The sequence below is a fragment of the Cuculus canorus genome, chromosome 2 (assembly GCF_017976375.1).
Source record: "Cuculus canorus isolate bCucCan1 chromosome 2, bCucCan1.pri, whole genome shotgun sequence".
NCBI classification, from domain to species: domain Eukaryota; kingdom Metazoa; phylum Chordata; class Aves; order Cuculiformes; family Cuculidae; genus Cuculus; species Cuculus canorus.
This window is the reverse complement of record NC_071402.1, coordinates 73,595,056-73,609,890: the sequence shown is the minus strand read 5'-3', so window position 1 is coordinate 73,609,890 and position 14,835 is coordinate 73,595,056. Positions and strand designations below refer to the sequence as shown.

Genomic DNA, 14,835 nt, shown 5'->3' with positions numbered 1-14,835 from the left:
ACACGATACGTATTTCATTTAGGCTTTCACAAGGCTTGACATACTTTTACCTTTTAAAATCAGGTAGATTTTTTTTTTTAAAGAAAATATAAAGTAAAGTTTAGGAAAAAAATCTACTTTTATTCTGCCTTTATAGCCATCTTCTTAGAAAAGATTGCTTAATTATATATTTACATGCTGTTAAACAACTAGTTCCTAAATTTCATCAAAAACTTATGTACAGACTATTCAGGGTCCTTAAGGCTTTCAAGAGTCACTTTTAGGGTGGCTTGGTTAATTTCAGTAAAACAAAGTTAAAAGGCAAAGAATCCCTGAAACTGGGACATATTTGAAAAGGTAGAAGTAGGTTCATCAGCATCTTCCATTCATCTCAAAGGTAGCTATGATACTGTCCAGCTGACAAGTGCCAGGAGGCAGAAGGGAATTCCCCCTTTTTTAATCCCCCTGGAGTCAGATTAGCATTGCCTTGGCAAATCAGCCTCTCTGCTTAAATCGTAACCCAGGCCTCTGATGAGGTCCTGCTAAATTCCCAACTGAAAGACTTACTTTTTTTCATAGGGCATTATTTGATTCTCTGTCTTGCATGTATAAGAAATACAGTAAAATCAATGAAGATGCACTATGTCCTTCAAGGAAACAGACAGCTGTTCTCAGTCAGGTAAAGCAATACAGAAGATGTGTACATTAGGGTCTCTTGCCTGTAGCCAAACTGTCCACCCAATCCCATTTATCAGTTAGAGCAGATGTAGGAGTTACTAACAAACTACTTGTGCAGTGATACGGAACACGATATTTCCGGGTACTCGGGCACACAACTGTTCTAAACCAACAGTCACTAAGAGCAATACATCTTCCCATCCCCATGCAAATCAGCACAGCTGAGCCCAGCTTTAGTCTCTAAACATTTTCAATGACTGATACAAAATAAGATGGTTGCTTCTCAGAGAGTGGAGTGGAACAGAGAAGAAAAGCTGTTTGCAGTGGCACTGAGGTTATTCCTTTGGACCACGTGAGAACTCGGTCTGTGCTATCTGCACGGCTAAGAACCCAGAGAGATGCTCAACCAGCTTTCCATGGGACAGTTCCCCCCTTAAGTCCCACTACAAGAGGCTGTGCCTACTTACATGCTATAAGAACATTATTTTGCTTTTTGAGCACCTTCATGAAAAAAAGCAAAATAAAGTAGCACCACATTCTTAAATAAATCAGACAACTATTCAGTGTGGCACCTATTTCTTTGTGGCACCTAGAATATGCAGTATAACACGCCCAAATCCTTCTCTAAGCTAATTAACTTGACTTCTGAATTAGTAAGTCATTACTTTGGATAACAAAATCCGCAAGATATTAGGCACTACTGCTTCATTTGCAACATGCTTATATCCGAAAGAGACTTGCTTCACTTTCATATTTCATTTTACAAACCTCTTAAAAGACCTCTGAAGCCTGTTTGAAGGCACTTTCTTGGCCAATGCTGCCCTACTCAGAGCTAAAGCCTACAAATGTTTCTATTTATCTTGACATTCCCTTTCTGCCTTCAAAATGAAATAGTCCACTGCTGGTTTGAATGCAAATAGGTGACACACAGCTTCATCCCATACTCACATGCTTACTAGCAGGTTGACTCTGAGGTAAAGATCCAGGGGCCAGCACTGGAGAGCTTGCGGGGCTACAAAGTTCTGGGAATGGATTTGGGATGGCTGGCAAAGACGATGTTCTGAACTGCTGTTCTTCTTCTTGAAGACGCCTACAAATACAGAAGCACTAAGCATTAAGAGGAGCAAGCTAGCATCACTAAGGCCGGGATCTCCTGCCCCACCAATCACAATAATGATGCTAAAGAAAAGGAACTGAAATCACACTTTCTAAGGAAGTCCTATACAGTTACAGCAACTGCAAGCATAAAGTAGGCAATCACCTGTGAAAATGACCAGTCATACATCTACGCTTGTTTTGTTACTTATACTTGATTACTTTGGTGAGTAACTGAGGTAACTGCATGAATAAAATAACCAGAAATACTCATCTGTACTTGCTGTTGCTAAGTGCTAGCTAACAAGCTTAAGCTCTGTGTGCCAGGAAATCAGTTAAGCTCTTCCAAGCCAATGTGAAAGAAGAGGAGGACACAACTGTAGTCACTTGGAGTCGAATTCCGTGTGGAACTGCACACAAAGGTGCACTCCAGTAAAGTCTCTAAACTGAAACTGCAACCAATACACTACAATACCACTCCACTACAATACCAGATTACATCTCCAAGCAACTTCGCATTTCCTGGAGATGGAAATGCAAAGACTCAGCTTGAGCAATAAACTGCAGTCACAACCTCCCATCTTAACCTAATTGTAAGGTTACTATTCGGACAATTTTTTCATGCATCTCCTGACATATGCCTCACAAGTCTTAAGCAGGACCAACACACTTTGAAGTCCTGGTTTGTATATACCTGTACTGCCTACACCAACAGAAGGAAAACTAAAGCCTACCCATTACTACAAATAAGACTGAAAAGATGTAAGATCTACTGATGACCACACAAGGTGTTAGAAGTTTCCCTACTGACAGGGCATCATCATTGAAGATGTACTAAGTGACTGTAACTCCTTTGCAGAAGGCACCACCTAGTGGCAATCGCAGAACTTTTCAAATCCAGGAGTTGATTGCCTTTGGAATGTCAATCATTAAAAACTCAGTTAGCTTTCATTTTTCCTCATGCATTCCTTTCTCATTTTTCCTTCAGCAAGTAGAGCCTTCTTAACACAGCTGCTTGGCAGAGAACTACTGGGTTTTCCTCTGGCAGTATGTCCTACTCTGGGCACGCTTTATGTCTCTGCCTGTACCAGAACCCAGTGCCTGATAAAATAACTACTGTGAAATCTGCTCTGCCAGTAACTTGTCCTGCACTTTAGTTCCCTTAGTGTTCCACGAACAAGCCCTACAGATATGGGGATTTGCCCTAAATAGTAGGAGCCTCCAACCATAACTGTGAGCGATGCAAATGACTACTTGACGAGCTTGATTTTTATTTTCTTTTGTTACCCGTGTGTGCACTTCCCTACAACATAGGGTACAGTGTAAGATTTCTTCAGCCGAGTAGACTTGTTCTACTGGCAGCTGTGTAATAGTGCTCTCTATTGCAAGTTTTTTACTGACTTCCATTATAAGAAGTGGAATGACAGAGTGGACTATATTAGAAAGGCATGGTTCTTTTAAAATGAGAATTCACTACACCACGCTCTGCTCTGCCTGCAATTGCTGCTGTGCATCATTTACTTCATGATATAAAGCCGTGCTCTTAAGAGAATTACTACACTCAACCATTCTGTTCTGGCTGTGGAAAGATGCAGCCATTCCTCTGTACAGGAAAGGGGTCTAGATATCCCTGAATAAAAGTTTTACCGTTATTTTCTTTGACAAATACACAATGTTCTTGTGCATAAAGACAGCATTCAGAAAGGCAAAGTGTTTCCAAAAAAGATTTGTCAAGTTTTGAAATGCCCAAAAGAGCTTAAATGTTCAACATATTTACAAAGCATTGACAATTACAGCACTCTAGAGAGTGCATTTTCAAGTACAGCCTTATTCAAGGTTAAAAAATAAATACTTTTAAAAACGATTGCATCATTAGGTTATATTACAGTTACTGCATACTACCCATTCACATAGAAAAGCTGCCTGTCTTAAGAACACCATTCCTATAGGAAATACATCAATATAGACAATTAGCAGCAACTTCTTCCACATCTGGGATTTTTCTTTTTATTACTATTATTATAAATCACTTACTTTAAAGAAGACATTGTTAACTACAAAGAAAGTAAATCTTCATATGCCTCTGCTTCAGGCAATTTACCTACTCATGCTGACAGAAGCTCCTTTCCTCCTGCTGCCTAAAAAGAAGATTTTAAGAACCTCAGCATCACCTATATAATCTTCCACCACCACCAAGCATATTCCACTTGAAGCCTGAATTCAAGCCCCCATCCTGACAACTTAAATACTTCTTTTTCTGTAATGACTCAGATAATGCATTCAGGTGTAAGAGCTGCAAGTACTCCTTGAAGAACAGTTAACTAACTATGACATACTCCCTTTTTATTTGTCGTGGACTGTCCAGGAAGCTTCTACAAATAGTATTCTTTGTAAAACAAAACTAGCTGAATGTCCCTCATCCATCTACATGACCTTTTATGTTTTATAAAACCAAGAAGCTATCAGTAAGCACCGCACCTAAGGAAACAGTTTTTAACAGTTTGGAAATAAATTCAAACACATCATTTGTGCAAATTGGTACCAGCAATATACTTCTACACATCTGCTACTACAGGTATATCAAACATTAATTTAAAAAAAAGGGTAAAAACGTGACATTTTTGCTTTTGACAAAATACAGGGAAAATTTATGTCCTTCACCTACCTGGTACATCTTTTTTTCTGTGCAAAAATCCAGTTCACATAACTAGGCTCTTATCAAAGTTGATCTTCTATTTTAAAATTAGTTCTTTAGAAGTCAGTTCAAGACATCATTAAAAAAAAAAGAGGCAAGTCCCCTGTTCCTACCTGACTGCCATAATGCGCACTGGCTGAGACCGCTGCACCTTCTGCCTCGGAGACATGGGCTGCAGTGTGCCAGATCCTGAGGACGGCAACTGGCTGCGGTTGAGCTGACCATTTTGAAGGAGTGGAGTGGTTTCCGACTGCATACTGCATGTAGAGTATAAACTTTCAAATGAGGAATTCATGTCGTTTACCAAAGCTTCTAGGTCCACATCGTCATCTGAAAGAAAAAACGTAGGCAGTGTAATACATTTAGAAGTCTCAGATAAAAGACAACTGGAAAAGACAAAAGGCTAAGTTTCAGTAGAGTTACCACATGATTTTACAGTTATATTTTTACAGTACGAACTTTTATTCAAGAAAACATTTATTTTGGAGCAGAAAGATTCAGCTAATAATGGCCAGCATTGGATATTTATTTTGCCTTCCTTAGTGAAAACCTGCTCACACAGAGTGGAATATTTCTACTAGTAGAGTATTCACTTATACGTATAACCAAAATTTGGCAGGATTTTTAATAACACCAATGCTAATGTGAAGAACCACTTCACTTACTGATAAATTGACATATATTTCAAAACTACACCACTTACAGATATCTTAGTTCAGCCAGTCATTGTATCAAATAGTACGATAAACACTATTCAAGATCTGACAATTTCGAAGAAAAAAACCCTAGACAGTGTTGCAGAAATAAACAGGTTGGAAACACTTATTTCTGCTGCATACATTGGAAAGCCATCATTACAGTTTGTTAAAAACCCTATCTGTATTTCTGTGTCTTTCTGTGACAGGGTATTTTGAAGGGCAATGGAAGCTTTTGACTATCAATCCAAGGACTTTTCACAAAAAAAAGATCTGTATCTTTGCTCTGGCAATGTGATAGAGAGACCTCTGCCTCAAAACGCTCAAATTAAATCAACCAGGAGTACAGTGTGGGTGGTTGGAGGAACATCAGTCCCTAAAATGTGCACCAACCTTTCTATATATGCCACCTCACCTCACAGTAAATAAGTAATTTGTGCTCATTTATTCCTCCTTAACGATCATATTACTCTGCAAGACGACAAAATTCTGCAAGTCCTTTGCACTAACCACTCTCTGCACTCATATTTCAGAGTATTGTAATTATTCCCTAGCCACAAGTTACGTCAGTCCCTATCAGGAGTTCAGCGGACTGACGAACACACACATCGATATCTGCTTCTGGTTACTGCACAACCACTGCCTGAACAGCTACTGCAGACCAAATGCAACTTTATGCATCCAAAACCAAGCCCTTATTTTCCTGCTGTATCAACTGGTCTGGTAAAATACAGCATTTCTGCCTGTAAACCTTGTACCTCGCAAATCTCTTCATGACACAGATGGGAAGCAGAGCCAAGCAACAGAGCGAGCAAATATCTACACAGCACTATGCAGCTAAGATATGCTTTTGACTCCAGATATTTTCTTGCACCATGATCTCTAGGTAACAAACCATTAGGAGCAGCTATTCAGCTTGCAACAAATTACAATACTTTCTTTGTGATACCATAAATGATTTTGTACCAATGTCACCTTTCTTGAGGATGTAATCTGAAACAGCACCACTCAATTTCTGTCCACCAACAACATGGGTCAACAACCATAACCAGATCTGAACATGGCATTTACACAGCAATTGTTTTGGATGCTGACAAACCCAGTTCTCGGTGTTGGAGGAACCAAAGCCCTGCTCAGAATTAAACAAGTGCTGGTCACATACCTACATCTGAGCTCTATTTAATGACTTGAAATACTATGTTCTTCACTGAAAGTTGGTAGGCCTTTTATTAAAAGTAAAAGCCACTTAGCCTTCACTGCAAATGTACACACAAGATTTCTAGGTTTGAACATGTGTCAAAGAAAAAAAAAACCAAAAAAACCATCAACCCACAAACAGGTTTCTTCCTTTCATCTCTCTATGGCTATTTCCCTCAATCTCTGTGCTTAACAGCTACTACCCTACCACTAAGACTCACCTTCACTAGGCCACACCATTTCTCTGTCAGGCAGTTCATGCATTTTCAATAACCTACACTTTGCTTTGCTTGGAAAAAGTCTACAATAATTTTCCTGCTATTTTTAGGGACCTCAAGACAGAGTTGCAATTTAAATTTCATTCCATCCTCCAGATTCTTATCCTATTTGGAGGACGCATTGAAAACACTTCTTGAGCAATCACAACCACAGGAGTAGGAGTATAAAGACAGAGAGGCTGAATTACAAGGCTTTTGAGTTTTATTATTCATCTAGAGTACCAGAAGATCAAGCTGCAGGGTGTCAGATGGCAGTCAAGTAAAACCCTGATGAAGGAAACAGAAGACAGACCCTGACCACAGAGTTGGGAAGTAAATTACAGCAACTAACAGCAATTGTTTAGCAGGGTGAAAAGCAGAAAGGGAAGAAAAGTCAAGGCATGCACTCTGTGGAAGTCCATACAGCTTGGACACCAATGATCCTAATTTATTAACAACTCCGGCAATGGCATTAACATGTGAGATCATTAAGTTTTCAGATTATTCTAACAGTGGAGGAATGATTAAGAGTCTGCTCAAGTTATCCTTGAATAATCAAATAGGCACAAAGGTGTAATATGAAGTCTAATATGCATAAAATGAGGCACTTTATGCAAAATACTAAGCAAACCAAGTACATACTTTAAAGCATTGAATTGCCATTAGTAGGCTTTTAAGCATATCAATTACACACCTAAATTCAATTTCCAACAGGACAGGCACTGATGAGGTGCATATAGAGTTTTCCTAATAATACGTTGCACTCAAGTCCAGAATCTGGTTTCACTTCTCTGTCAGCTCCTTTTCTCCGCAGGTGCAGCACTGCTAATAATAGCCCTCAGTCTTTCTATAAAACTTCTGCAGAAGCACAGATCCACAAGCTTTTTGAAGACAAAGCTTGCAATCTTGAATTTCATACAGTTTCATCTCTATATAAAAGCATTTACTAGTAAGTACCATTATGTTTTGGAGAGATTTCAGCATGTTGCAATAGGAAAAGTCACTGCTGTAGCCTATCTTGGAAGTGCCAGCAGATGTCTCAGCCTGCCAAGTAATCCAGCATGTTACTTGTGACAGCTCTCTACAAGAGTTTTACTACATCAAAATCAAACATGGGATTTCTAAGCCGCCTTAACCACTTGCAGGTACACTATTCAGAATGAAATTTCACGTACAGTGAAACCCTTCAAAGTATCTTTTTCTACCAACCAGTGAGACCCAGCCTCTATCAAGATCGTTCTACATAGAAAAAATGGTGACAAAACTGATTTTGAAGCTTGCTAGTTACAGCAAAACTTGCATATCATTGGCCATTGAGCCAGTATGGCATCATGTTGGTCCTCTAAGTAGGCACACACTTACTGTGGATGACCTGGAAGAATCATCTTTGTAGGTTAGAGCAGGCAGAGTTGTAGGTAGCTGAGAAGCCTTCAGCTCTCCAACTATGTTGCAGACGTTTCCAGGGATACTAAAGGCTATTTTCCCTAATCTGCATTGAATTCTGCTGTAAGATCAAGGAGCATGAAAGTGGATATTTGAGGTCTGTTTTTTTAATTTCTCAATATAGAGGCTAGCTTATCACTTCCATGAAGAAACATGCAAGCAGCTTTTTTTTTCTTTTAAAAGTCATTCTTAAAGGGAAAATACTGGCAAAATATAGCTCTGACATACTTCTGGTGTGGTACTAGCAGTTTTGTAGACTTCTTATACAATAAGAATATACTTAGTATTACCGCACGCAATGTTCTTTCGCAAATGAGAACCAAAGCGCACATACTTCATTTTGCTTCTTTGCCCACAATTTGTTCAACTTTGGCTTTGTTCACAAACCAGCTCTACTGGATGTTGCAAGGAATATTTTGGGTAAAGTAAATCACGATTGCGATTGCAATTACAAGAACAAAATTAAAAGTTCAATTCAAGGAAAGAAGAAAACTTTGTTACAAACCCTCTATTGAGTTAGTAAGCTAAGCTATCAAGTTCCACCAAAACAAAAGCAGGTCAAATACCATTTGAATGCTTCTCAGCATACCATAGGAAGGATGATAACCCCTCAATTAGGCCTGAGCAAACTTTAATCTGTGCTTAACTGTGTTGCACTTGTTTTTCTCTTCTAGCACTTCTCTACATCCTAGATCCTGATCTATTTACTTATTCTGGTTGTTGTTGGCCTTGACATGTCAAGCTCAGCTAAAAGGACTGGGCAGGATCCCACTTACTCTGAAGGAGCAAAAAGCTGAAATGAGCCCCACTCAGCTTTATCCATGCTAGCCTCCCAAAGAAAGCAGATATTTCCATGGCTGTCAGGAGGATATTGCACAGCAGAAATTCTGTTTACTGTAAAAAGAAAACCTGAACATGGAAAGAATCACAGCTTTGAACTACAGACCAGGTTGCATTTCATGTTTCTTAAACAGCAGGCCAGCAAACTCCCTTCCTTTTTACATATGGTGTGCAGCTCACAGGGAATACCATGAAAAACATCACAGGAATTAAGTGAGCTGTGATTTAAGAGGTTTTTAAAAACTGTATACACACATAAATAATTCCCTTCGTGCTTACTCATTTCAGAATTTAATTCTCTCAGTTCACAGAGAAGACTGATACGAGCACTACTAGGAATTCAGCAGAAGATTTATTAAAAGGCTATACCACTTTTCTGTTGCCATGGAAGTAAGTCTGATCCTATACGAAGCCTAACAGCATGTATATAAACAAGTGTTTGATATTACAGAAAGGCAGCCATTGATTGATCACCTATTCCTATTTGATAACATAATTCTGTGAATCAGTTCCCCAAAATGAGTTTCAGTGCTGCATGTTCAAGATCCCGCTTGACAAAGCAAAGAACTAAGATATAACTAACGTAAGAGTTCCCTCAAGCTTACCCCAGTAGAGGATGATATTGAAGTGGCTAGCAGGCCCTCCTACACACATGAATTAACCCTCAAGGAGACTGATGGAAACAGTGAAAGAAAAGAAACAAACAACTGCTTGTACCCTAGCATCCCACACTGATGATCCAGTGAAACACTGTGTAAAATATAGGTAATACAGGGAAAATACGTTAAAATAAACAGAAGGACTTAACCACAATTTAAAAGAGGAGAAAGTACATTTAAAATATTATGGTATGCACATCAACATCCTGTTTCTAATCTTCTAAACTCACATATAAGTTTTTCTGTTTCATAGTGGTGATACAAATACGTTTTGCAAGGTTTTTGATGTTGTGAAAATTCCATGTTTTACGATCAGAAATAGGCACCCAGGTAAGGATTACCACAGTTAGTCGCACATTCAAACTCTTTTTGCAAAGGATCCCCTTAAAAACCTGTAGAATTCAGGATGTCCCTCAAATGCCATATCCAAATTCTGCCCTGAAGCGATTTTGCAGAAATTCCAACCACTAAAACTTTTTGGAAATATACAATTACTGACAACATACAGTTGTAACGATGCACAAAGAAGTCTACTCTAGATAATAAGATTCATATTCCTCCGTTCCCTTCTTCGTCTGAACTTGTAATTACATTTGTTATATTTACACAAATATCTCACCTTTTTCCAAAATCTATATCAGCTTCCACTAGTGCCTAGTGCCACAGAAATCAGTTGCCTATTTGGACTTGCTTTTCTTGTAAAGTTACCTACAGACCCTCTACATGCATTTAGGACTTGGCAACTGCTACACATCCAAGACACATACGCAACAGAATATGGATAATACCAAGCACATTTCTCACTATGTCCTTTAACAGGCACCTCCAAGTGACCTCTACGGCAATGCTGCAGCTGAATGACTCTCTAGTTCCCAAGACCTGCAATTCTATGAAGTCTCTCCCTTTCTATTTTATTAAAAAAACTACAGACAGCAGTTTTGCACAAGAAACAAAAAGACGATATGAAAAACATTTGCAATCCCTATGCATTCATCCTGTTCTCCAGGTCTGCTGCTGGACCCAGTTATAAAAAATATCAAGCTTGCCTTGCTTGAATACGAAAAGGTTGGAAGTTTTTTGTTACTTACAGTGAAGGCAGAAGACAAACATAACTTTGTGTGTCCTACAGCCATCACCAAGACCAGAACTTTTACAGTCTGAATTACAATTGCCAAGCCTGCACCCTAACTCTCCTGAACTTCTTGCACCCTATGAAACCCCCTCATGGGACTCTGCACCTAAAGAGTTCTTTACTTTACTTTCTCTACTTTGTACTGTAACTATGGTTGCTGGCCTACAAAATATCAAATCCATGCATGTGCAACTTAAAATGCTGAATGGATCGTACTGTGGAAAGAAAGGCAAGAAAAAGAGATGCTGGTCAGTAAAAGAGTCGGAAATTGAGATAGGCATTTACGCTCTTTGAGCACAGTGATATGCCCATATTCTCCAGGTAATTTTTAAATCCCACATGTATCAATTTCTATTTCTACCAACAAGGCTGGGAAGGCTAACACCAAATGTACGTACATTAATTGCAGGTGCTAGAGAGAATTTGCTTTATAAACACCTCCTTACTAAAGGTTCACAGTTGGACTCCACCAACATTCTTAAAACACATCTTATAAATTTCTTCAAATAGAAAACACAAAGTAAATTGAACAAAATTGATGTTGCTAGGTAACAGCTACAGGAATATGCTGCATATGAAAGGTGTTAGTCAGAAAATCAAAGTGTTAACAAGTAACAGGAACAAGTGGCTATAGATGCCCTACAGCAGAAAGAAGGAATCGTACCCTCAGATTAGTCTTTATCAAATAAAATAAGTTTCAAGAATCCTGATGGTCCTGATGGACAAAAAAGTGGAGGGTTACAAAATGAAAAATGCAACTCTGGCCTGGTTCACACACCTAACAATTGAACATCATAAAAACGATGATAGATAAGGTATTTGGGAGTGTGGGTGGATAAAGAGGGGCTGGTTTGTTTAATTACAGAGACAAACTACAGTAAACTGCATCTCTAATGAAGAATTTAACTATTTGCCCTTTGATGAGGTTGCAGTTATTCACAGACAACATTCAGAAGTGCCTCCCAATGTGCATCTTCCCATTTGTAACACAAGAATATAAAGTGTCCTGTTGGCCTTTTTGCAGAGTGGATGGACATTGGTGGCCTTAAGAGATGATTGCTGGCCAGGGTTATAACTGCCACCACTGAGTCTTCGCTCTATTCTAAAGCACAGATGTTGAAGCACTGATAGCATTGCTAAGAGAGAGAGTTTGAAATGTAAGGAAAACACCTAAATCATCTAGAATGCTTATTATGCATATACATTCCAGCTTTATTACAGTCAAGAGATAAGAGTCAAGATAAAATACGCAAGTGATGGCCAGTCCCCTTTCCAGACCCCACAATCCAGTTAGAGAACACAAAGTTGGGATTCAGTCCTCATGATGCCCATTTTCTAGTAAGCAATTTGTAGCTTCTTTAAAAACAAACAAACTAACTAACTAAAACAAAACACAGAACCCTAGGAAAAAAGCATGTATTCCTAAAAGAAGCATCGGGTCAAAATTTGAACCCAAAGTCAAACAGGACACCAGCTGATCCCATGTGAGTGCGCAGACAGTGGGACTGACTGGCTCCTGTTTGGTGAGCATACTGCACACCCTTGTCCAGCCATTGCTGATGACAGAGCTCCTGACAACAGCAATTACCAGGAAATGCCAGCCTTTCAGATTCCTCTTTGCAGGCCAATGCTTGCAGAACCACTGCTGTACATTAAATACTGAGTAAACAGACCACTTAAAGCAGAACCCAAGGTTAAGTAGACCGCTGGGAAATTGTCATTCCTGGGATGATTACAAAATCCAGTCAGAAGATTCAGTTTCAAGAAACTGGTAACATCTGCAGCTTTCTTCTATGAACATGAGGTTCAGTGGTTTCCCCATACCATTTTCTCATGTCACCTACTTTTAGTTCACTAGTTTAAGAAAAAGCCTGGAAAAGACCTAAAAAGGAAAGCATTTGCTTGGTTGGGTTTATCAAGACAGAAGAAAACCCAAACCATCCTCAGTTAGAGGATATAAAAATAACACTGGTTGAGGAGAGAAGGAGCACCAAAGCAAGTGGCAAGGGGTATTCTTTCCAAGGCCAAGCCTGGGGTCAGAGAAGACTAATCCTCAAAAAACCCTTGAGAAGAATAGAGCAGTTCCATCACAGGGTGAGCAGGCCAGACCAATTTTCCTGACCCAAAAGGAGATACAGAGGAAAACCCTAAGCTTAAGTCATAATTGTGCAAGTAACAGTCAAGTACCTATAGCCTCACTGTGGCCCTTTCTTTACTCAGGGAAAAAAAAAAAAAAACCAAAAAAGAGTGAGCATGAGAGAACACAAGACATAAACAGACCAACCAATGCAGGGATTCTCTGTTCACGCCTTCTCTTTCTGCTAAGGTTAATTGGATGCCTCGATCTTCGTGCATCACCTCTATAGCAAAACTGGGAAGGAAAGCTCTGGCAATATAACCCAAAATTATGACTACAGAAAGACTCACCCTTCAAGAGGACATGGTCAGAGTAACACCTGAGCAGCAGAGTAGTTCCTAGCCTATGCAGCCTACACAAAACCAAACAGAAAATCCACTTAAGCTTTCCAGACAATAGGAGTAACCATGTTAACCTACTGAGCCATTAAGGAATGTCCAAGTCAGAACTCAGGAAGCACAATGTTGTGGGCAATGTATAGATGAATGAAATACTGTTGGCTGGCCACATCGTAAATGCTTGGCAGACTACATCTTATATTAGACAGTCATATTTATTGTGAATGGCTTTAAGAGGCTATCCTGTATAAGTGAGAGCTGCAATTAGACATAGCAAAGGTCACATTTAGCTGCATATGTATTAAGATTACATACTTTTACATCGATGAAATTGAAGAAAAAGCTTTAAAATACTGTGTGTTTTCCTCATACTTACATGAATGAAATTAATTATTTTTCAAAATTTGTTCTACCATTTCCTATATACACATTTCTACTCATAAGGCTTCTCTACAGTTTTACCTACATGTATTTTTCTTATTGCCCGGTCAAAGGAAAAAACAAGTGCAAATCGAATATACACATAATCATAACACTAATAGATAAGCCAGAGTTCAAAAAAAGAGTTAAAAATTCAGAGAGACAAGAAGAGCTACTACATGTCTTACAACTCTAAAGCTATTAAAGGCAAAGTTAAAAACACAGTCAAAGCATCTATTGCTTTTCTTTTGGGAATCTGTGTTTCCCCTCCCTGATTAAACACTAATACCCAGCCAAATAATCCCAGTTGAACAATCCTTACGCAGCGATATAAGCACCACTGCACGGATTAGTCCTTCCCATCCTGCCAAGAAAGCCCAAGCTTTATCCCTGCCCCAGGAAATGTCGTGGGTAACCTCCCAACATGCTGCTGCACAGCATCAGTTAAAGCCCGATACACCCTGCCTGCTCCAGCACCGGTGCCATCAGCCGCCCGCCTGCTCAGGGACATCTCTGCCTGGCAGACAGTAAGGCCCCAGCTTCTTGCATCAGGGGTTTCATTTCAAAGTCACTCTGTGACAACTTCAAGCTTTCAAATGAAAACCGGTTAGATCAACCCAAAAAGTCCGTTAGTTTCTCTTCAGGAAGCGATGGGTCCTCAGAGCTGATGCAGAAACATCATTACTATTAAATTAGGCATGTACATCATCACTTGATACCCAGGCTAACCTTTAATCCTACTAACTTTAAATCATGAGTTTAAAATTTGCTTTGATCAGGTTTATTGCTGGCTTAGAAAGCATATTTAAGAGGATGCAATACAAGTTCCCAAAGCTGCACACGGCAATTAATGAATCAGCTATTCCTCTAGGTTAATTAAAGACTGCATTTTCAGCACATAATAGTTACCTAGCTGTGACCCACGTACCTACAAAGCAGACAACAGGAATATTTCATATTTAAGGCACTTCTAGTTAGACTTTAAGTAATAGAACCAAAAGTCATATGAAAAAGTAAAATGCTTTAACACGGGGTAATTTTGGCTTCTTTTACCAGTTGCTTTAACAGTTTAACTCCAATTTTCATTTCTGTAAGCTATCTACAAAAGACTAAACTGGGGGAGACCTATTTGGAATTGCAACACTGCATCCAAAAAGCTTCTCAAGAGCCCTCGACTTGGGGCTTTCAAATCCAGAACCTGACAAGTAACAACAAGCAAGCTTGCCTGCCTCGGCGTCACTTCACAGAGGAAGGTGGCTGCCATCAGATG

General features: G+C 39.3%; 1 protein-coding gene across 3 annotated transcripts in view; it reads right to left on the bottom strand.

The window, feature by feature from the left end:
* The window catches only part of GRB10 (growth factor receptor bound protein 10), a 147,036-nt gene that overhangs the window by 52,448 nt on the left and 79,753 nt on the right, over positions 1-14,835 (bottom strand). For all 3 annotated transcript variants that reach the window (XM_054058562.1, XM_054058564.1, XM_054058563.1), the window contains exons 4-5: positions 4,561-4,777; positions 1,606-1,747 (exon numbers count right to left, since the gene is read on the bottom strand). In XM_054058562.1, the coding sequence (XP_053914537.1) occupies positions 1,606-1,747; positions 4,561-4,777 (359 nt within the window). The remainder of the gene's footprint in view (positions 1-1,605; positions 1,748-4,560; positions 4,778-14,835) is intronic.